This window comes from Plectropomus leopardus, chromosome 9 (genome assembly GCF_008729295.1).
Source record: "Plectropomus leopardus isolate mb chromosome 9, YSFRI_Pleo_2.0, whole genome shotgun sequence".
NCBI lineage: Eukaryota > Metazoa > Chordata > Actinopteri > Perciformes > Serranidae > Plectropomus > Plectropomus leopardus.
This window is the reverse complement of record NC_056471.1, coordinates 30,532,797-30,557,113: the sequence shown is the minus strand read 5'-3', so window position 1 is coordinate 30,557,113 and position 24,317 is coordinate 30,532,797. Positions and strand designations below refer to the sequence as shown.

Here is a 24,317-nt window from a genome sequence, read left to right as displayed (position 1 = left end):
ATTTTGTTATGGTTACCATGGTGCAGCCCATGTGCAGAAAAAGGGATTTAAACCGCTTTTTTTGTTGTTGTTGTTTCTAAGGGAGAATCCTCAGACCCCCTGTTTTATCGTGTACCCCCAGTTCTCATAACTTTCACTGATTGGTCAGCATTTACACAGAGAATGTAGGCCTATCTACTAAACAGTTATGACAAAGTTTGGGATCCCCCGTGTTGGTGTAGCACTAAAGGTGGCGCACAATGAGACCTCACATCCCTGCTGCTGACATCACCAGCAAAGAGAGATGTGTTATACCTTCAGCATTATTTCCCAGCCTTCCGGCCCATAGATCTCCCTGCTTTTGCATAAACGGCCAATTACCTTGTCTGTAAGCTGATCTGCGGCCTCAGTGCATCCTCTCGTCCCTATTCATTTCATTGTAACGCGCAAATATAAACAGGCCTAATAGCAGCTTCACTCGCACTGCTCTCGTCCCGCACCGTTATTGATATGGCCTCGAATTCACACAATTGATTTTTATGCTTCCCTCTAGCCACCTTGTGCAGTTGAGAGATATCTTTATTCGCACGGAAAGTGAAATAAGTGCGTAATAAAACGGTGATATATTAAATTCGTTTTTCCCCGTGTCGCGCTTTTATTGTGAGCCATTTTTCATCTTTATTGAATTGAGACCCGGGCGATCCGCGTCGTCGCTCCGGGCGAAGAAAGGTTAAATAATTTGTGCAAATCAGCAACGCATTTGGCTTTCATGATGGGACTCCTGCAGCTGCCGGTGTTTAATTATCTATCTATCTATCTGTCTATCTATCTATCTATCTATCTATCTATCTATCCATGTTTTTCTCTTTATTTGGACGCGTAAAACCTTTATTTTACTCCTGGGTCTATACATTGTTTCCTATGCATCGCTTATGGTTGGTTTACATTTCATTACTTGTGATAATGCACGTTGGAATGGGCCTATCAGTGCCTTTAAATCAGGGCATACTCTGCACAACTTCCCGTCAATATCACCGGATTTATGGCTTCATTGTGCGCAACAGATTATTGCCTCAGCGGCTCTCTCTCTCACACACGCATAAATCTGGACCAGTATTTGTTGTATCTTGCAGGACCCGCGCGCACTGATGTAACCGACATTAAAAATAACAGGGGATACCACTCAGGCTCGTCCACCAGCATGATCTGCAACTTGCCATTTCGTTGTTTTTTTTTTTATATATATATTCGCTCAGTGCTCATTGATCCGAATGTTGGTGGATCCTAAAACTGGTGTGCCGGGAAAATCTGGACGAGGAGCATGGGTGAATGTGTGTTTGTTTTGATTGCGTAGACAGTGAGCGCACAGACAAAAAGACACCCGTGTATCATATCTGAATTGAAAACTGAAGTGCTGTCGAGTTCTGCACCAAATCGTGTCCAACAGCAGGTACTCTGTCAGGTGAAGAAGAGTTCCCAAACACAATCTTATCATGGAAGATTCTCCAGGGGCCTAAATGTCAACCTGTAAAGACCCTTTGCTGACAAAACTGTGGGACTGCGTTTAAAACATATTTAGCCCTTTGAAACCTGAGCAAATTGACTTAAGTTCTTTCAAAAACATGGAAATTAACAAGAAATTACCCCAAAATAATAATAATAATAATAAAAAAGACCTGGAAAAAAGGTGCAAAAAATAACAATAATTACAAGTATTATTAATGATAATAATATATAGCCTATATTTATGGTTATCTGTACATTTTTCCATAATTTTGAGATTTTAAAAAAAACCAACTCTCTTTCTCGCTCTGTCTCTCTCTGAAAGGTAATTTTCAGGTAATTTTCTTGTCACTTTTTACAATCATCTCTTGCAATTTGCAAGGGATTTCCTGCCAATTTTCCTATTGCCTTTTACCCCAGGATTTCCAAAGAAAGCGCACCAATTTGCTCACATTTGAAGGGTTTAAATGCGTGTGAACGGCGTCTGAACGCAGCAAAGTGATGTCAAACCAGGTTTTAAAGGGTTAACCAAGAGCAAGGGCGTATAGGCTTTTTTTCAACATTGGGGGGACATAGGGAGATTAAGGTCCTCCACCAAAAAATAATTGGGTATCAACATCTTAATTTCCTGCATTCTGGTGATTTTTTGCACTCATTTGTGCCTTGTTTGCACCAATTTCTGGTGTAAATATCTGTAATTTTGTCAAATTAAGTCACTGCTAAAAAAAAAAAAAAATACACTTATGTCCAAGAGTCCCCAAGGAAAGATGGACAAAAAACATCCAAAAAGCATTTTATTTATTTAGATTTTCTTAAACAACCGAAATGTTTCAATTTTAAGATTTTTAAAAAATATAAAATGTATTCACACAACAGAAAACACTACAACTACAAAAGAAGACAAGCTCGTGCAGGTGAGATTAAAAAACCCTTTGGGGTTTATGGGGAATCTCACCTCAATAAGGATGACAAACAAATACAAATATCACGTAATTGATGCTAAAATATGTATCTTTTTTGACATGAGGGGAGAAATATTTCTTAACTGTCGAAATTTTATATTGAACATTAAGTCAAACTTCTGAAGCTCGATTCGGTGTTTTTAACATGTAGACACAAAACAGTTTGGAAAGCGCTTGCCCCGGACCTTCTGCACCTAAAAGGCACAAACACTCCTGTTTAATATCAGCAAAGCTGCAGATAATAAAGAAAGCTGCGGCTTCTTTAAGACAGCAAAACAACTGCCCTGCTGAAGAGGGAGGGAGGAAGGGCGGGGGGGAGGAAGGGAGGCGAGGTTTGGCTGGATGACCGAATGGCAGCTTTTACGCAGAGGGTTGTCTCACCTGCTGAAACGCACTTCACCCATTCAGCACAACGGAGCCGTCTTTCGCTCTCACCTCCAATTAATATCCACGCCTGCGAGGTCAGCGCTTCGTCCTGTCGCCTCTTTTTGGGTTTGTTTTGTCTGTGGCTCTATTTTGATGCGACGAGCTTGGGTATCCTACCATGCCCCCTGTGTATGGATCGTCTCTGCCAGAGTAGGCGAACAAAGCGCATCAAGCCTCTCCAGAGAACTGCCTCCTCTCAAAGAAATCACGGATTGTTTGTCTGTAAGTACTCGGGATAACCATTTGGCGTCTTGGGTTGTTTTTTTTCTTCTTGTTAGGCTGCTTTGTATGTAGTTCGCTGGGAAAAGAACACGCTGTTAAAGATGGATACGCTTTTTCTTAGCCCGATGGATAGGCATTTAATTTAGGGAACACCCGATCCCAATGCTGGACAAAAATTGTCCAATGGCAAGATTCTGGATAGCGCTGGACACGTTATTGGTTTCCTGGGAGTAGAACAGGCCCGTGTCGATGCTTGAAACCCCCCCAAAAAACAGCCCGATACCGCAGCACAAACATTTCCCAAGGCGCGAATTACCATATGACAAAAATACATCCGAGCACTGATAACTGACAAACCCATCACAGATTTAAAAAAAAACTATGGAGCACACCGGGATTGAGGAGGTGAACCAGACGCACCAGCAGCAGCATGAACCCATCAGCTTCGGCATCGACCAGATCCTCAACAGCTCGGACCAGTCCAGCGGCTGCATGCTGCCCAACCGGACCGGCGACCCGGATTACGCGCTGGCCCCCAACGTCTACAGCAACGGGTACAACAGCGTCTACAACCCGGCCTGTTCCATGGCGGCGGGTCTGGCCGGCTCCTACAACGTCAACATGAACATGAACGTCAGTATGAACATGAACATGAACGTTAACGTGAACTCGGGCGGCGCCGGAGGGGTGATCCGGGTGCCGGCGCACAGACCCATGCCGCCTCCTCCGCCGCCCGCCGCTGCTGCGCCGCATCCGCCCCCTTCGACACATCCGCCGGGCATCGGACCCGGCATCGCCTCGGTGCCCGGGATGGGGATGGGGAATGCGGCAAACTTCACCTTCCCGTGGATGGAGAGCAGTAGGAGGTTTGCCAAGGACAGATTAACAGGTAAATAAGAGTTTCATCCTGCAACACTTGTAGCTTGATTTGTGTTTCCTACTACATCAGATTGGGTCAAAGAATGTTACACATTCATGCACCTTCACCTGCATTTCACACCCTAAAAAATGAGCCCAAAGACTCATGCGCACACTACTATATTTTTCTGTCATGGGCGTGCAGAGTTGGAGATTTTCTGAAAAAAAAAACAGGCCCTGGATAATCTGGGCCTAATAGCTCAGGCACAGAGGGGGACCTGATTTCATCTTTAGGTTGTAATCTATAACGAATCGTATATGCACACACAGTCAGCTTTATTATGCTGGAAGGGCAGTCTGATGAACGAGGGGAGAAATTGACATGGACGTGCTGATGAATCAGTATTGGACCATCACTCTCCATTTACAGCGGATGACGGATAACGACGTTCCGCGTCTTTTCATGAGGATGAATGATTTTTTTTTTCTTTGAGCCAATTGAGAACGCAGGAGGATGAGTCATAATAATAATAATAATGACACAAGGCATCTCAAAAATCTTAAAATCGGAAGATTAGGCCTTTTATTTTTATTGTTATTATTATTATTATTATTATTATTATTATTATTATTATTATTATTATTATTATTATTAAAGAATCTAAATGTAATGTTCTCAAAACAAAAAATAAAAATAAAGATCAGCACAATTAAAATAAAATTAAATAAAATCATAAACATCTCACACTCAATTGATTCTGATCCTTGCTTTTCTTTTTCCTTGCTGCAATTAATAAATAACCATGACGCAGCAAAAATACATTAAAAATATAACAACTGTAGACTCTAAATAAACTTAGATGTTTGTTTTTGTTTTTTTTTTTTTTTAAAAAAAAAAAAATCTAATAACCTTTATAAACCCTCTTTTAGGAGAATATAATAAAAACAAAACATGAAAAATAGCAAATTATTTCTTTTTTAAAAAGGAAAAGAAAAACTAAGATTAATTATTATTAATCAAATTATTTAAAAAACTATGACGTTTTTTTTTTTTTCACAAGCTGTATTGATGTAGTACAAATAGTCTGCGTTACATAATGCCAGTTAAATTGTTTTTAGTCATTTGCTCACAAGATAATGTTTAGTTTTATCTCCAGACACCATTATACACTTACATTTATTATTCATATTTTAAATGAAAAAAAAACATGAACACAATAATAATCACGTTTTTTTTAAAAAAAAAAAAAAAAAGTAATAGGCGTTTACAGCTTCTAATTTTATTCTATTTATTTATTTTTGCGGTGACAATACAAATAATACCGTGGCAGCAATATCCCAAATGGCAGTTTTCTGTGACAGATGGGACAGATGTTAAAAACAGTTGTAAATGTAAATTCTAATAAGAAAGAGGTAGTATAACAACAGCATTAAAATAATATGTCATTTTAAATAATTATACCCGAAATCTGACCTTTTTATTTATTTATTATGATCTTTTTATCTATTTTTATTCTCTTTATTAATTTTGGAGGGGGAGGTGTCACTGGTGTTTTTCTCATGACCTCATCGTTATGAAGATGAAAATGAAGAACATCATGGATTTGCACAGCCTCACTCTCCCCCCTCCACCACACACACACACACACACACACACACACACACACACACACACACACACACACACACACACACACACACACGTCTCCACGCATTAAATATTCACCATTCCGTTTCTTTCCACCTGATTAATTATTAAATACTGGGGGACGATATGTCAACTGCAAAAAGATACAGTGTAAATAGGCTTATCAATTCTACTCATAGTCACCGAGGGCCTCTCGTTTAATTTCTCTCAGCTTTGTGTCGCTGTAATTATTTCGCAGCTTATATCTTTCCACTGTATTGATCAGCCAAAGATCAGCAGTACACACACACACTGCACAAATACACACACACACACACACACACACACACACACACACACACACACACACACACACACACACACACACACACTTGCCAGATTTAGCCTGCTCTGTTTCCAATAAAAGGCCATAAATCAAATGGACTATCATCTATCCTGATGGGCAGAGCACCATTTTAAATCTTTCTCTTCGTTTCTTTCTTGTTTTTTTCTCTATTTCTCTCTTTGCATTTCAAGTTGAAACCGGAGGAGAAAAACGGCCTCGTGGAGCTTTAAACAGCTAAACATTTAGCCAAAGGCTTCCAGCTCTGGCAGCCATGAGCGTTTTTTTGCAGGGATGTAAACGAAACCTGTTAAATTGCACAATAGTTTTCTCTCAATTTTCAGCCATGGCGCGCGTCCCCCTAACTTATAACTTCAGGTTATAAATCAAGAGAAGTCGTATCAAACTGACGCAAAGGATTAAACTGTGAGGCGTTAGAGAGATAATTTAATCCATTTCTGAAAATAAGACTTTTATTTACTGGTGGGTTTATGTTGAGAATCACCAGCTCCTCTTTGCATTCAGGGCAGATAGCTATTCATTTCATTCTTCTTTTTCTTCTTCTTCTACTTATATTATTATTATTTATTATTATTATTATTATTATTATATAGTGGCAATAATAATATTTTGATGACAGCAGCGTTTTATTCATCTGTACCATTCTGCTGTTAAAATGATTTTTACTTGATTTAGCTTAACACTTTTACTACATTTATTTATTTATTTTATATTTATTTAATTCTATTCAGCTTTGTTGTATTTAATATTTTAATCCTGCTCAGCATCTTGCAACAATAAACAAATTTATAACATAAAAAAACACATTAAAAAATAAAGAGATATAGGAGACATTTTAAAAAAAAAAAAGAAGTAGTGGTCTGGCTATTTTAAAGATATAGGTATAAAATGATCTGATCAATAATTGTGATAAATTGAAACACATGCTCAAAAAGTATTTTACAATACAATATTTGTATAATCTCAAAGTCATAACTTTTACGGTACAAATTCTTACAAATGAGTAAATACACGGCCAAACACAAATACAATAATTCGTGTTACACACTAGTAATAGTAATAATAATGATAATAATATAAGACCAGAAAATAATATGGATCGTTTGGCAATAAATACAGCCGTAATACAGTATGTGCAGCTATATAGGCCGAAGCAATATCAATAAAAAAGCAAACAAACAACATAATTAAAGCCCCTTTCTCCGCAATAAATCTGTTTCTGTCTTAATGGCAGCAGAGGAGGAAAATATGATTTTATTTCCGCTCCTGTCCTCGTGGTTCCACACTGCCCCGTTTCTCGCTGTGACGGAAGACAGTGTCCCTGCCTTTTGTCCCATACAGTGTAATAAATAGCAATATATGTTCATGTTATATTTCAATATCCCCTTTAGAATCCTTCACGGATATATTTATTAGATTGCTACAAAGGTAATATCCGCAGTGGGGAAGGGAGGCGCTGTCACCGAGAAGTGTTATTAAGTATAGGTGGTTTTATTATGGGAAACATATCCTCTGTGGTAGCATTTTATTTTTTGATATGCTTATGCTAAATTGTATTACCCAGGCGGCAAATTTAGTATTTCTCGATTATTTTGTGTTTCATTGGAGGGAGAGGAGAAAAAACTCTAATCGTTTTTGCAATATTTTCTTTTCTTTTCTTGTTTTCTTTATAATAGTAATAAATGGTTACATATGTATGAATTCCTTTTTTTACACAAATGCTACATTAACAGTTTAACTGTTTTTTTTTTTTAATTTTATGCTTGACTGAATGAAAATAATTTAAAAATCCTAATTTTGGATTTTAAGAGGGTATAAACACACACATTAGGGTTCATTTTAATTTCTCCAACAATATTATATCATAGGAAATACCAGACTTGCTCCACCAGCTTCATTTAGCTGTATTTTCTGTTTATATGTAGGCTTTTTATGACTGTGATTCTAAAATTTAATGAAGGATTGTGAAATTTCTAAAATAATATAGATGTTTTTTGTTGTTGTTTTTTCATATTGTCGTACACCTTCAAAGTCATGGTAAAAGGCAAACTCATAATTTAACAAAAACAAAACTGGCTTACTCTAAATGCATAACTAATTGACAAATTTGAGAGCTACTGATACAAGCATATATTAATATTTTGGATTATTTTCATTCATGTAATTCCAACAGGGCTGATGCAGTTGAGCATGGAAGGTCTTTTAATTTGAAAATCCAGGCGATTTTGTGCTTTTTAAACCGCATAACCTGAACTCTCTCCGCATTTCTTGTGCTATATAAATAGCCTACAGCCCTAATATTAATAGCATTGCATAAATCTGAAGGCATATCTGATTCCTAAGCTGTCTTAGCCTTACACAATGAGTCAAAACATTAATCATGATTGATGCAGTATCCGTAGCATCACTGTATCGTATATTTCTCAGCATTTTGCACGCTGTGAAGCTTTTTCTGCACTTGGCAGGTTCAGTCAGAGGGTCCTGCAGCCTGCATGTTAACTTCCACTTGGGTTTCCTCTGAACGTGCTTGAATGCGCCTGGTCCATTAGTTAGCCCGCAGATGGCCTGAAATAGCCATCTAATGCAGTATTATTTAGCCAGACCTGCCGCTGGGAGCAACAACAGGCCTGCTCGCTCTCTGCATGTGACCCGTACGGCTGCACATAGTTTTGGGCTCCCAAAAAAGGACCAATTATAAGGTTAAAATGTATTAGGGACATTATAGAAGCGTCAAGACTCATATGAGATTTAAAAACATACAATAAAGTGCAATAAGGTCACTTTAAAGTCGCTGTTAAGGGCAATAAAGGTGCACAACTTATAGAAATATCCGAACCACCATGGGGATTTTTTCACTATAAACTGATGATTAAATACCACAGATGCCTGTCTAAGTCCCGAAAGGAATATTAGAGGGATAGCATTTCCATTTTTACTGTTATTGAGCACCAGAGCAACACATAATGTGAAACCTGATGATAATATTATAGGAATATTACCATAGGAGATTAAAAATAATAATGAGGAGGAAGAAAAAGAAGACGCGGACACTATAAATCCAGCACAAAACACAATAAAAAAAAAAGAAGAGGGTAGTTTTCATTTCAGTCACTAAATTTGCATGGCTAATTTCCACTCAGGTGATGTTAACTTTATGTGACCTACTGTAACAGCACATTGCAGCCATTCGTCTTTATTTTACAAATCATTTGCCTCGTGTACGCCTCAATTTGCCACTCGTGTTCAGCACCATCAGGGGACGACGGCGGCTCCCTGGAAACGACTGCCGAGCGCATAATAGCTTCATGTTCCATTTTCCATTCAAATTGTCATCGTCTGTGCGGCAAATGAATTTTCAGGTCGCTGAAACTCTGAGCAGCAGCAGCAGCGGCGGCAGCACGTGGCCCCCCGGGGGACACCTATGCAGATGTTTTCATATTCATTTTGGCTTCTGGTGAGCTTTTCTGACAAAACAAAAACAAATAAACACCCTGTAAGACAGGAGGCAAAACAGCTTGCTGGGGAGGAATGACACAAAGAGAGGGATTGAGAGAGGGAGAGAGAGTGCACTGTAAAATCTGACAAGTTGGTTTTGCTTAAAAAGAAACAAAAACGTAAAAATCTAGTTTGCCTTGAAAAATGCAAGTGAAAATAACTATTAATCTTAATATATGTTGATTTAATATCCAATCGCTACATTTACTTAAAACTGAGTTATATTTACTTAATTTTGTGAAGTTGTTGCAACTTAGAAATAACAAGTTTTATTAAATCAATATTTACAAGTTTTAGCGACTTAGTTTACTGCGCTAAATATCTGTATTCTTCTTGTTGCATACTAGTCAATCATATTTGTGTTTTTTTCCAACATGTTCAGAAAACAGAGCTTGCAGATCTCCCAACGTCAGCATTAACAAAATCCTCTTTGTCATGATCAACTTAAGTCCGATTAACTTGATACAATGAAGTTAATAACAATTAGAAAGAACAAGGTAATTTCACTTGTCATTTTTTAATTGCAACAACTTCAGAAATTAAAGTAAATAGAGCTAAATTTCAAGTAAACTTAACACTCTGATATGAAGTAAACAAATTAAAATTAATAGTTATAGTTACTTAGTCTTTTCAAGACAATTAGTTTCTAAGATTATTTTAAGTAAGATCAACTTGACAGATTTTACAGTGTGATTTTTTTTCCTTCCTGTTGTTGATTTCCATTCTGCCTCAAAATGAGAATGTGGCTTGGGAGTGGATCTATGGCCAAAAACGATCTCATTACATTTATCGATCTTCTGTTTACCCATGGCTGACAAAATAGACAGGATTCATAGATATTTTATGATGCAGGGGATAAGTTGTTATTAATACCCAGATACAGTGATATGTGAAAGTGAACCGCCAGGCAGAAAGGCACAAAAACACAATACAGTGGCAGCGAGCAATTCATATTTTTGAATGGACACAATGACAAAGCAGTTGGGAAGACACATAACAGTCCGGTCAATACATGTTCATATGATTTATTTAAAAGAATGAATAATGTCCTCAAATGCAACATCAATATCTTTAAATTCTGGGTGGTCTGTTCCGAAAAGATGATGTTTATATGGGTGTAGATTTTGGGCGTTATCCGTAGGAGTTAAAAAGCCAGATGCTTAATAAGGTATGGAAGACAATTTATGCTAAAATTGTATAGAATTAAAATTCTAAAAAAGGTTATTATTAACCCTTTGAAACCCAGAAGAACAGTGCTGCTCTCAGACACCTTTCACAAGTGTTTTAACCTTTGAATTCTGAAGAAATTGGTGCTTTTTATTTATTTATTTATTTTTTTTAAATAGGCCTTTGGGAAAAGGGGCAGTGAGCAACTTGGTACAGGTTGCAAGGAGTAGATATAAAGAATTATTTTTAAAAAGCTAGGGAAAAAATGTATAAGGAAAAAAAGAAAAATATCTTGGAAAAAAATATATTTTAATTAGTATTATTACATAATTTAATATTGTGTTACAAAATTATGTTTTTAAGCTATTTTTCCAGGTCATTTCTTTTTTTAATAAACATTTTTGTGCCAATTTTTAAGAACAAGTTTGCATGGAAATTCCTTGTGCTTTTTACTAATTTCTTGCTATTTTTAAGGGTAATTTCTTCTTGCATTGCTAATTGCCTTCTTTTTTAAAGACCTCATGCAAATTTGCCCAGGTTTCAAATGGTTAAAATACATATGACTTATAAATAGACCAGAATACATATCCATCCAATCTGTAAAGAGATAACGGGACATTTGCTTGACCCACTGTGTGTATATTCATCCATTTATTATTTTCAGTGTAGTTGGTATTTTTTATATCAAACGGCAGATATTTGTCTTTAGTCATGTAATGTTAGCCTTCCGACCCTTTGGCCACATACATTTTAAGAAGAATCAGTAGAAAACAATGTGTTTTAAGATTTATACACTTTAAGTACAGCTTTTAAAAGATGACTATATACCCTATAAAAAGTTACCCCCCAAATTTGCTAGATTGAAGGACTGTTGCTAATGGCTTTGTTTTAAGTGAATGGATGGCCTTCACTGACTGAATCTGATTGGTTGACCAGTATGTGCTTGATTTATTTTTGCAACCCTGCTAGTTGTCACTTATTCTTCTAAATGGCAGATATGTAATTTTGGAGCAAAACCTCACCAAATGCTAACTTAAGAGACCAGCAGTAAATGACATTAAAGTAGACTCTGCTCATCATTCAGGCTTCCTTCATGTGATTAGCTGCTGCGCGTTGGCGCCCGCACAGCGGCTGCTGCTGCTGCTGCTGCTGCTGTGCTCCAGATGTGGGACCTCACTGTGTCTCCCTTTCCTTTAGGGGAGCAGGCAGAGGACAGCCGAGCCGGAGAGGCCACAGGGGGGCCGGGGCCTGCCGGGTCCCTCTGTCCTCTCCCCAAGGGAGACATCGGCAGGGTCCCCGTCTGGAGCACTGTGGAGACATTAGCCAAATGCTATTACCCCGAGCTCGCTCACCTGCGAGACGGCAATGGCCTTCTAGCAGACTATCCTTTTCCAAAGGGGGCTTGCCCAGGTGAGTCTCCCCCTCCCCCCACCAACCTCACCCCCTACCTCACCCATCTGAGTCACAGCTGATTTTTCAGTGCATCCTGTGCACTCAAGTTGACTGAATTTAAGAAGACGAGAGAAGTTGATTCATTGCAAAATTATTTCAACGTGTCTTCTCAAATTCAGTCAAGTTTGTCAAGTTTACATGACATTCGGCTATATTTACTTAAATTTGTTAAATTGTTTCAACTTAAACATGACAAGTGAAATTACCTTGTTCTTTCTAAGTGTTTGCAACTTCAGTAAGTTAGTCTCACTTCACTTGATCATAACAAAGAGGATTTTGCCAATGATGAAGTTAGGAGATCTGCGAGTTCCTGTTTTATTTACATGTTTAATAAAATATAAATATGATCGACTAGTTTACAGCCAGCAGAATACAGATATATAGCAAAGTAAACTTGGTTTACTAAAGTTGCTAAAACTTAGAAAGACTGATTTAATTAAACTTGTCATTTTTACGTTGAGGCAATTTCATAAAATCAAGTAAACATAGCTAACCTTTAACTAAACATAACAATTAGATATAAACTTAAACATAAATAAAGAGTAATCGTTTTATTTACCTACATTTTTCAAGGCAATCAATTTTCTACATTTTTTAAAAGTGTCGTTTCTTATAACATTGCATACCACCTGAGGGAGTTTTGCCTTTAAATGTGAAAAAAAACACATTGTTAAAGTACAAGTTGGACTTTTTGCCACTATTTAACTCTATGAGACCAATTTTTTCCCAGTCGTAAGCGATATAATTTTTCTTGAATTGTTTTTGGAACTGTATAGCTCAGCTTTTTAAATGACTTACCCTTTCTGTGCAAACCCGAGTGCTGTTTGGTTTTCAAAATCTGGCAGGGGAATATTAGTTGTAATTACATTTATCTTCTTCAATTGGCAGCTTCTGGGCCTTCTCTTAGACTCCCCAAACAACACTGGCTTTTCCAGAGTTAAGACAAAATGGACAATAATTTTATCTAACCAAGGACTGGAAAACAAAATTGTGTTTATATCATGAGCGCAGACAAACAAAAACTCAAGGGAAATAAGTCTGTATTTGAGAAGCACAGCTCATTCTTGTTTAGAAATGGAAATAACTACTTACACTTAAGGATATTAATCTTAAACCCTCGAAGTCCAAACTTAAAATAACCTCATTGCTAATGCTGACATGGACTTTTTAAAAGTTGTCCAAAGCTACAGTCCACCAATTTCTCAAGTATCATCCATAAAAAAATCAAGGCAACCTTTTTTTTCCCACCTTTTTTAGCCGCCCTATCACCCTTTTCCGTGACTCGTCGTATCGGCCACCCATACCAGAACCGGACGCCGCCCAAGAGGAAAAAGCCCCGCACCTCCTTCAGCCGGGTGCAGATCTGCGAGCTTGAGAAACGTTTTCACCGGCAGAAGTACCTGGCGTCGGCTGAGCGCGCCACCTTGGCCAAGGCCTTGAAGATGACAGACGCACAAGTCAAGACCTGGTTCCAGAACAGACGGACGAAATGGCGGTAAGATTCTGCTACCGTTTTTCTTCACTTAAAGTGCTATCTGGTGCAGTTCAGTCTCTTAGTGGTGTAAAAGTAGAGAAAAATGAAGCAAAGGCATCATAATGCTGTCTTCTATGTGCCAAGTTTTGCTCATATCTTCACCCTCATGATCTACTTAAGCAAAACAAAGAGGCCGTGGTGGATTTCTCAGAAGCCGTTTGTCTTTATGAGGGCAGGATGTTCGCTCCTTCCTTCCAATTTCTTTCTCCTGCCATAAATTGACAGCACTGAACATGTCTGTGTTTTGCTCTCGGGGTCCAAAATGCTTACCGGTGTTTTACTTTAAACGCGAGTAAAAATGGCCCGCAGCTGAAGCATCCGAGACGTCGTACAACACAACACCTATTTTGCTTAGCTTAGCTGCCAGTCGAGGCCAGTTCACTTGACCAAGCACAATTACTCCTGAGCCTCCTGAAAGGCCTTTTAGAAACCTGCTGTCCAAAGCAATACTGAAACACTCACAGGAGGAATTGACTGCCAGGTCCATAGACAGAAAACACACACACACACACACACACACACACACACACACACACACACGCAGATGCTCCTTCACTTCATTCTAACTGTTGTTTATAGCCATTTGGAAGTAAATGAGTAGGAAATCAAATTATGAAGCCCTGCCCTTAGTTAAAGGGACAGGACGCATATTTCATAAGCACATTATAAACAATTAAATTACCTTTTAGGGTTTAATGTTTAAATGATTCTAAAGCTTTTTAGAAAGAGTCAGTGGCGGAGAGGGGAGGTGGCTTCAGGGCACTGAATGTTTTCTTAAAAGCCTCGAATCGTTTAGCCATTTAAAATACCTTCAGCTTCGTGTCATTTCTGCTCAGTCTCTCTGAAGGAGTTCAGTTCTGTTACTTCATGTAAGTGATGTTGTTTACACCAAATTCGTATCTAACCTATCATGGATGGATTACCGAACAGGCCTTTCGGGCACAGGCCCAGGGGCCCAAAGTGTCAGGGGCTCAACTCTGTATTACCTGCAAAATGCACTCACATTAAAACGTACCAACCTGGAAGAGACTCAAACACTACTGCGCATATTTAGTGGGCCGAATTGCGCAGAAATAAACCTTGAAGCTAAACAATTTTTGGGCATATGTGCCAGGAGAGCAACTCCACTGGAAAAAATATGCACCATCTTGTCATCCGCTTTTAAGTTATTATTATACATCTATAAATTACCACAAAGAGACACAAAAAGACATCAAAGAGATGCAAAGGAATTGCACAAGACAACTTAAATATAACTTAAAAATAGGCAAAACAACCAAAAACCGACACAAAATGACTACAAAGAAACTAAAGACCACTAGACTGGGACACAAAATAACCTGAAAGAAATTTAAAACAACGAAAGGGAGACACAAAATAAGTACAAATACACATAAAACAACCCCAAAATACACAAAATGACCTCAAAGAGACTCAAGACAACCAAAAAAGACACAAAATATCTACAAATAGACACAAAACACCAAAAGGAGACACAAAATAAATTTTAAAAAAAAATCAAAAACAAAAAAAAACAGAAAATGACCTCAAAAAGACACAAAATGATGCCAAAAAGACATCTGTAGTAGATAATAGGATCTAGGCTCCATAGGATGACTTATTTCCTTATTCTCTGTGATTTCTTCTCCAAAGTGATATCCAGATTTATTTGGTATTTCATTATTTAAAACAGCTTGAAAAACAATGCATATAGCTGTCGTAAATCCCTAGGGGAGCATGCCACCGAACCCCCCTCTGTTTTGGCTGAGCCTTGAACCTGGTTCCAACCCTGGAATGAGTTTTGACCTCATACACATAGAAAACAAGTAAAACACACGTTTTTTTGATTTAGTTTATGGGCATCTTTGTCTTAAACAAACATGTAATACTGAAATTTGATTTAATGATCACTTTTAAAACAATCACATCCTGTAAAAAACAAACAAGATAAATTTCTCAACAAGATACAATAAAAAGGAATTTATTTGAAATAAAAACCACCAAACTAAATCCAAGACTAAACGGCGTGACACGAGTAACAAGGGAATTGGCTTAACTAGTTTTTCTGATTTCCTAGTTTTGCTGAGATTTATGCTATTTCCCTGTAGTGTGCACCTGATAGGATGAGCATGAGGGATGTCTTTGCGTGACAACTACGCTAGTAACAAGAGGATGATCAAATCAACAGCCGGGGAATGAGATTATGATAATGCTGTTAACAATAATGTGTGGCTAATGGATGGAGGTTGGTGTGCATGAAAGAGTGTTTTAGAGGTGTATTTCAGCCTGTGATTTCTACCTGTCATTTGTATTTTATAGTAAATTTGGACAATATTTGTTTATTATGTTTTGTGCTATTAGTATTACCATTATAAATTTAAAAGAGCCAATTAATTCTTCATTTTCCCTCAATCTGGGTTAGTGGTAAAGACAGATTAGAGCATTTCTTGGCAAAAATGAGAACACAAACATAGGAGCAAATGTCCTATTTACCATTCAAACATCTGCTATTTGAATTAATTTAAATATGAATTAAACTGGAAATCAGAGGTAGAAAAAATTGATAAGTAAAAGCAACATTTTATTGACTTGGAGTCACCATTGGAGCTCAGTTTGGAACTTGTTAAGGGTTCGCAAATTCTTAATAAACTCCTTTCTGGCATTTAGCTCCTATAGCTCAGTTCTTTTTATAATCCTGCAGACTAAAGTGTGCCAGTCACTTGAAGTTAACATGCTTGGATACTTTCCAACATAAACACTGCAACTTTTCCATTAAGGGCATGTATCATTTTAAACATACTTTAAACAACACCCATCTGTTACTTTTCAAACACAGCAAATGTTAATATCAGCACCAACCAACAAAGTGTACAGGAATTATGTTACTGTTAACATGTGCTTCTCTGAAAAGTTAAAAAAAACAAAACAGTTTTCACCTTGAGGCAGGAGTTGTACCTCCTCCTCCCTCCGTTAGTCACGTCTCCTATCCTGCACCTGTCACTCATCCTGATCAGCTGTCATTTAGCCCGAAGCTGGAGTAACTGGCACAGGTGTTGAATGAACATGCACTAAAAGCAGCTAATTTGCAAATAAACAGGTTTCATTTATAAGTTTTCAGAGACACGTACAACCATGCTGCTTTAAACAGGCAGTTTTAAAACAGGCCGCTGTCTTTAAGAGGCTGTGGTGCACAAATTTTTTTAAGCTAGCATCAACCATTTCATGCAAGCTTGTAAAAGAGTTACATAAAAAAATGTTAACTGTACCTATATCACTCTATGGACATCAGACAATGCCTTGACTCTCAGCATAATCTCTGAAATTACGTTATGGCTTTTGTTTTTGGTGTGCAGATTTTTGAGAAAAAAAATTCTGGGGGCCACGCTTTTCGGGGGTAAAATGATGAATGAAAAAAGGAAGGAGGACATGAGACTAACATAGCAAACAATATTATATTATGTGGCATTAATATAGGTTACACATGCCCCATAAAAATAAACATTACTTAGGTATTATATCTTCTTTTGTCCGATTTTTGTCTCCCCCGTCCACGCAGGAGACAGACTGCGGAGGAGAGAGAGGCTGAGAGGCAGCAGGCCAACCGGCTGATGCTGCAGCTTCAGCAGGAAGCTTTCCAGAAGACGTTGAGCCAGCCTCTGCAGCCGGACCCGCTCTGCCTGCACAACTCCTCCCTCTACGCCCTGCAGAACCTGCAGCCCTGGGCAGACGACAATAAGGTGACCTCCGTCACCTCCGTGGCATCTGTAGTGTGAGCATGTGTGTGTGAGTGTGTGAGTGTATGTGTGTGTGTGTGTGTGTGTGTGTGTGTGTGTAGTGGAAAGGGAGGGAGAGACAGGAGGGAGGGACAAAGAATGAAATGTGTTTGTCAGCTTGAATGGACAAAAGGAATCTCTATTCCTGACGTTCAAAAAACGCAGCACCATAATGGGATTGTCGTAGATACGGGAGAATGATGCTTGCTTTGGAAAAAAAAAATGAATGGACATTTTGCTTCCTCACTCATTGATCGTTACCAGCAACATGGTGTAGAGAGAGACAGCTATCTGTTACTGCCAAGACCTACAAAACACTGTGCGGACTTCACAGCACAGGAGCCGCACTGACATTGCTGTTTGTCAAAGTTAAGCAACTGTTATCTCAAATATCTTAAAAGTATGTTGAGTCATTTTCCTGCCTTACACCACGTTTCCACTTTCCCTTCAGCTGACGGTCTAAAAGAGAGGAGGGCACTTTACCCATAAGTGCCAGGACACAAATGGACACCTCTGTACATGCCCAACTATCAAGACAGTCCCCCCTCTTTTGCCTCTGGATCCCTCACGAGGCGGCAGAGACTCTCTGCCAATAACGGCAAAAAAAAAAGACCTCCTGTTTTTCGCTTTTGACTTTGTACAATGTAGTAAATGCATGTTTCAACCCTTTTCTGTGTGCACTCGGAAGTACCATTGAAGCCGGCTGCCGTGGAGGTGGACTGCAGTATTCAAGTGGTAGTGGATTGGTGGAACTCCTGATGACGAATTCCTCATTATGTTGAATTTAAAAGGTGTTTTATATTAAATGATATTGTGACTTTTTGAAAAAGATGACAAACCTCTCTGTTTTTCTTCCCCCTCTATGTGTCGTTGGGTGCTCCCGCTCACCGCCTTGTCTGTTGTTTGTCACTATTATGAAAACCATGCAATAATACTTTATGATTTTAGCGAGCTAGTTAGCCCCGCGGGATTCGGCTATGATTACACATTAAAGTTTCAAACCACCCAAAGGTAAGATACCGTCGAATTGTATCAGAAGGACAGTGCAATACCTTTTTTTATCCATAAAAACTGATGACTACAGCTCCCAGGTGTGAATGTGAAGGAGGGCGTTGCCGAAAAAACAGCAAGCGTGCTCAGCAGAAGCCTCCCTGGATAAATAAAGGTTTGAAAACTGATGCCAGCTCAAATTAGAATGCGAGTACAGGAGAAAGTACGAGTTGTGAAAGTACAGGTTGTGCCACTGCAGAGGGAACATTGGATCACGGTCCGGCTTTTATTTATGCTTGTGTTTTATTCCAGCGATTTTAATACGTTTGTTTTAAGTTTGTGTCATTTGTCACTTTATATTTCATGTTGGAGTTTGCACACAGTGCGGGGCTCATGGTGAAAAACAACTTTTGTAAGCGTGAGATGATCAGTTATAGCAACCATGAAGTGTGATTTGGTCATACTTCCTGTCTTTTCTATCAGTCCACATTATGTTACGCTCTGCTTCCAGTCACTCAGCTGACACCTACAGAAGGAATGGAAAACTCCACCCTCAAACAATCCCTCAAATACCTGCCACCTGACAAACTTTATCAACACATCTGTATTACTTTTATTCAGGTTTGAGTTTCTCTTGGACTCAGTGAAGCCAGTTTTTATAAATATAAAAATAACAGTACACTCTAAGCAAAAATGGTGCTAAATGGTGCTTGTCATCATAGGGAACCTGTTCAGGAGCTATATGGCAGCCCTTATATGGCGCCCCTGTCAAATAGTGCTATATAGAATAACTAGAGATCATATAGCACTATATTATTTTTACATTTTTGAGCCTTGGCGCCTTTGAATAATGTCAGATAATACCATGGAGGAGTCTGTTTGCTTTAAAATGACACTTTATTAAAGGTCCAGTTTGTGAGATTTAGTAACATCTAGTGGTGAGTATTATAGATTCCAACCTGCTGAAACTTCTCGAAAATTCCTTCTGTTTGTTGTTCAGGAGGTTTTTTTTACCAGCAGCTGAATTATCCAGAGATGTCCTCCTGTCCTAAACATACAGAGCTTGAGATTAAAACCCATAAAAATACAGAAAAAAGCAGTTTGGCGTTACAAATCAACGCCTTTCCAATGCTGTTTGGCTAATTGTAGACAGACCCGCTCACTGTGTGATATAAACGTCTTGTTTTAAGGTATAAAAAAAAAAACAATAGCTCTTATTTTCAGGTGATTATACCCTAAAGGAGTGTTTCTCCTTGAATAACACTTGTCCTGCATGTTTCCTCCCTGCTCCAACACAGCTGATTCAAATGCTCAACGCGTTATGAACTCCAGAAGCTGCTTGATAATGAGCTGATTATTTAACTCAGCTGTGTTGCAGCAGGGAGAGCTGTTTTTGGAAATGCTCACCTGAAGAGAACATCCTTAAATACAAAGTCTCAGAATACTGCACTCAGTGCTTTCTGAGGAGCAAAATATCTTGCTGTTTCTAGCCTGGAATATTTCTGTGCACACGGGGGCAAAAAAAAGGTGAGAGCCACTGCTTTTATGTGATATCTTTTGGAGATAAACACCGTTTGTAAGCTATTTTTATGCTGGTTCTTTCCCTAGCTGAAGAGCCAGACACAAAAGCCTCTCTACTGGGTCTTCAGCTGGGTTTAGTTTAGTTAACTGGGGTTAGAACAAGTGGAGAACTTCTTGTAGCTGGTAGTGTTCAGCATTGTGTTTAGATGAAGACACCAACAGGATATCTTTGGAAGCAAACTCTGTTTATTCTGACAAATTATGTAAATAATAAAATCCTCCATGAATTTATGTGACTTAAGCCCCTATTCCATGGAGAACAATAAAACAGCAAATAAAAAAGCATTTGTTCAATACATTAACCCTTTGTAACCTGAGCAAACTGGTTTCCTTAAAAAACATGGGAAGAAGACAATGAGCAATTAAAGAAGGAACGATGAAAAAATAGCAAGAAATTAGTAAAATATACAAGAAAACTACCCAAAAAGGAGTAATAAATTAAATTAAACAGACATAAAAAAATGTAAGAAATTTGATAAGACATCAATTGTGAAAAGTGCTTAAATACTTATAATAGTATAATAGTTTTTCCCTACATTTTTTCTTTTATTCCTGGACATTTTTCCTTAGCTTTTTTCTAAATCTACTTCTTTCTTGTAATTCATGGTACTTTTCTTTCCAATGTGTTCATTGCCATTTTCCCCATGTTTTTGACAGAATAGGTTTCAAATACTTCTGAAAGAAGCACAAGAAAAGTTATGTCGCTCCGGGTTTCAAAGGGTTAAGCACAGACAACATACCTGAGATAAGATATAAATCAAAATCCTCTCTCAATTGTCATTTATGTGACACACATCAAATAACACAGGAATATATTAATGTGCCACACAGTAAGTTTTAGCTAGCAGATTAACTTATAAATGAGGTCAATGTAGTTCAACAGAGGCTAAAGGCAGGACAAACGTATATAGGGGGCACCCCCGGAAATGAACATAGGGGTGCAGCAACTGAGTCTCAAAAGTTCCACATATTATCATTGTGGCCTAACGTGTCAGGTTGTAACTATTTACACAAATTTTGTGTAACTGTAATACTACATGTCACACGTGTTGCTGGTGTATAATTGACTTTGTTACACTCTAAGGGGCCGTTTACACTGCAACAGTTTTTGCATGAAATGTTAAACTTTTGTTGCGGTTTGGCCTTTAGTTCACATGACAATGGTGTTTTAGGGGCCTGAAAATGCAACTTTTTGAAACTGGGTAGGAGTGCATTTTTTTTTTAAATGCCACCACTTTTGTTGCCATGTACTCTGGCAGAGCACAGATCCACACTTCATGCATGTTGTTCTTCTATGTTGCATCATTACAAAGTTACACCGCCAACTACTGGCCTGGCATGCATACTACAGCATTTTCTGTTGTTTTTGTGAATCTGTGTGCACAAAAATTGTTTATACAATGTTATCATATTATAGAAGGGCTGTTCTTGTCTAAACGTGGCCTAAATAATACGATGGCTTAAAAAGTTCCTTGTGTGCCAGCGGTGCTATACAGCACCTCAAACACACTGAGGAACCAACATTTTTTCTGTGTTTCATCTATACATGCTGGAGAAAATGTACACATAGCTTTCTGTATGATATAATCCTAAATGACACCAGCATTATCTTTTAAAACCCCACCCTCTTTTTGGAAAGTCAGCTCCCACACCGTTTTTGGTATTGTCTTCCATTGTTGTCTCAGGGAATCACAGCCTCATAGACACCAGACAGTCATAAACATTTGTTATCATCACGTCCACCTTATCAGCAAAACGCTTATCAGCCGAGTCATAACAAAAACGACGTATCTAGAAGCACAGTAAACACATCATTCAGGTTCTTTGCTCGTAAATGAGCCTTCACCACCATGAAACGTCACAGGAAGTGAGCCTCGCCGTGCCCACCTCCTGTCCTCGCAATCAAATCCCTCAGTTTCACTGGACTGTGAGCGTAATGTCAGCCTCTTGTTAATCTTGGCAGTGCCTGCTGCTGACAAATACCTATCACCTTTATGACATACTTAGCTTTGCAAACTCCAGGGTAAACATCTTGTGCCTTTTGTTGGGATATCAGCAGCATCTGGCTGCTCCGAGTTGTTGCTCAGAGCAGGTTGATGATCTGGTTTGAAACAGCTGTCTGCAACTGCAGCCACCCCCAACAACCCCGCCGCTTTCTCTAAAACACAGCGCCTAAGTTTAGTCGGTTTTTCGGTCGTCTTGCCTGGTTGGGATCCTGTCAATAGCAGGCAGTCCTCCAGGTGACGCCTCCTCAACCCCCATTTCCTCCGCTCCCTGGTGCTTTCATCTCTCTGTCTTGGATGCCTTGAAGACGTGACTTGGCCCATTTTAGAAAAATTCCTCCCTTTACTGTTTTCAAAACCGTGCATTGTGTTTTACTACAGGTGCTTAAAGATTTTTTTCTCCTCTCTCGTTGTGGCTCTTTTTTTTCTCACCCTCTCTCTCTCTCTCTCTGTCTCTTGCTACCACAGGGCCCTGTTCTTATCCAATAAAATGTCACCACACAAGACGAACAAGAGAGGCTCGGGGTATATCAGACTTCCTATCGAGTGCTGTGTTTTGAACAGGGCCACCAAAAAACTATTCATTGTGTTCGCTTTGTTGTGTTCTTTGTCATGCTTCGTCTGCTCTAATCAGTTGTTTCCATTCTTGAGAAACAAAGTCAACATTTAAGTTATTATCAGGTAGCTGTTGTGACTTCAGTGATCAGTGAGTGGAGCAGCGTGAGGTTTGACTCCCAAAGGAGAAGCTGATAGAACTGACGGAAAACCAGCAAATGTCATACTTTATTATATGGTCACTTTACAACATTGTGCAGTATAATCACAGTCCCAAGGCGGGCACACACACACACACACGCACACACACACGCACATTGATACGATTTTTTAAAAAATGCTATTCTATGACGTGCAACCACACGCAGCCTCCTAAAATAATCACTCATAGATAATCATACATACACTTAAAAATTGCAATTATTATTACTGTTGGTATGTCAACACATTCTCACTCCCATCTCTTAAAATACCAACGAGTGGTCAGTGGTCCATCACATCAAAATATGCAGGTCTAGGTTCCCCTGCTGCATTAGTTATGGACTTTAATGGACGACGGTCTTTTTCAAAGTAAACTTAGAACGTAGGCAACAAAAAAAATCCTTGGTTTTTGGTTTTACTTCCGTCAGTTAAGTACTTGTTAGGTTTAGAAAAAAAAACATCATGGTTTGGCTCAAAATAAGTATGATTGTTACTAACGTAATACACGCTACACATACAAACAGTGATCTCTGGGTGAAAGTCCAGAGTTTGTTTGACAAGTCCACCTCCACTCCCTCCCACCCTGTGTGGACGTTGTCACTCTTAGCTGGCCACCAGTGTCTTTAAACACTGGTATTTGATTAATTTAGGTTGTGATGTTAGTTTACCAAAAATCAGTGCCAGGCCATTCATATAGAATAATTACCATATTTTGTTGGTTTCAAGTTTAACATATCATTGTTGTTAAGTAACCAAAATCCAACATCTTCCAAGTGTTTCTTGCCAATGTAATCTTGATGAGGAATAACAAAATGTTGTCATTGTACAGAACAAAATGCAACATTTGCAAAGCATCATCTTGTTAATGTCCAAACAATTTGAAATTCTAACGTCAATCGATGTTTAAAATACGTCAACCCGATTTCTATTCCACACAAAATTTAATGTCTGCCCAGCGTAAGAGTCCAACGTCCTTCTGATGTCTGGTGCCAGATGGGATTAAATAACAGTAGTTGCTCAGAGCATAAACAAATGCCGCCCCACAGCACGTCTCATACTGCTGCGAAAGGGTGACCAAGTGTCCATATTTGACGAGATGAGAGAGAGGCCAGGTTGTATTTGTCCAAGTGGTGTTGCCGTACCCCAGCAGAAGGCTGTTTCACAGGGTATTCAACTAACATTAATTATTTTTATTATGTCGTATTGGACACATAGCCCTCATTAAATCTAAGTGCCAATCATTTATGTTGTGCTACATGTGTAATTCATGTGAACAATACTAAATCTGGTTTATTTAACATGTTTACTTAACTATGGAAACGTGTTCAGAGGGATTATCTGCAGCATATCCACAACTGTACAACTCATGACTAATGGGAGCCTGAGCGTGATATTGAAATTGTTTGTTTTTTTACTTGATACCACATATAATGATATCAGTCCACAGTCCTAACTACCATTTTCAGGCCACGACAGCTGCTGTAGCCACTAGATTTTGGAGGAAAGCAATGGCCACTTCAGACTGCCAAACTCTATTAGATCGCTGCTAATGTGTTGACATGTGTGGCTTTGTTGACGAAAGGCCTTTATGGTTGTTGACTTTCAAATGCTGCCACGGCCCCTTA

At 38.6% G+C, this 24,317-nt stretch overlaps 1 protein-coding gene across 2 annotated transcripts; it reads left to right on the top strand.

Annotated features, from left to right (window-relative positions):
• Nucleotides 1-2,797: 2,797 nt before the first annotated feature.
• Nucleotides 2,798-18,191, top strand: tlx2 (T cell leukemia homeobox 2). 2 transcript variants are annotated; one of them, XM_042493321.1, is made up of 4 exons: nucleotides 2,798-3,981; nucleotides 13,313-13,550; nucleotides 17,146-17,326; nucleotides 17,814-18,191. In XM_042493321.1, the coding sequence occupies exons 1-4, from the start codon at nucleotides 3,474-3,476 to the stop codon at nucleotides 17,823-17,825; spliced, it is 939 nt and encodes a 312-aa protein (XP_042349255.1). In that variant the 5' UTR covers nucleotides 2,798-3,473; the 3' UTR covers nucleotides 17,826-18,191. The 2 variants fall into 2 exon arrangements, with proteins under 2 accessions (XP_042349255.1, XP_042349254.1); XM_042493320.1 differs by lacking the exon at nucleotides 17,814-18,191 and having other exon boundaries at nucleotides 17,146-17,362.
• Nucleotides 18,192-24,317: the final 6,126 nt, after the last annotated feature.

What these genes read in the sequence shown, in the direction of transcription:
- tlx2 (XM_042493320.1), top strand. Translation starts at nt 3,474, where the DNA reads ATGGAGCACACCGGGATTGAGGAGGTGAACCAGACGCACCAGCAGCAG. An exon ending in TGCCAAGGACAGATTAACAG is followed by an intron (nt 3,982 to 13,312) that starts GTAAATAAGAGT and finishes CACCTTTTTTAG; the next exon opens with CCGCCCTATCACCCTTTTCC. An exon ending in AACAGACGGACGAAATGGCG is followed by an intron (nt 13,551 to 17,145) that starts GTAAGATTCTGC and finishes CCGTCCACGCAG; the next exon opens with GAGACAGACTGCGGAGGAGA.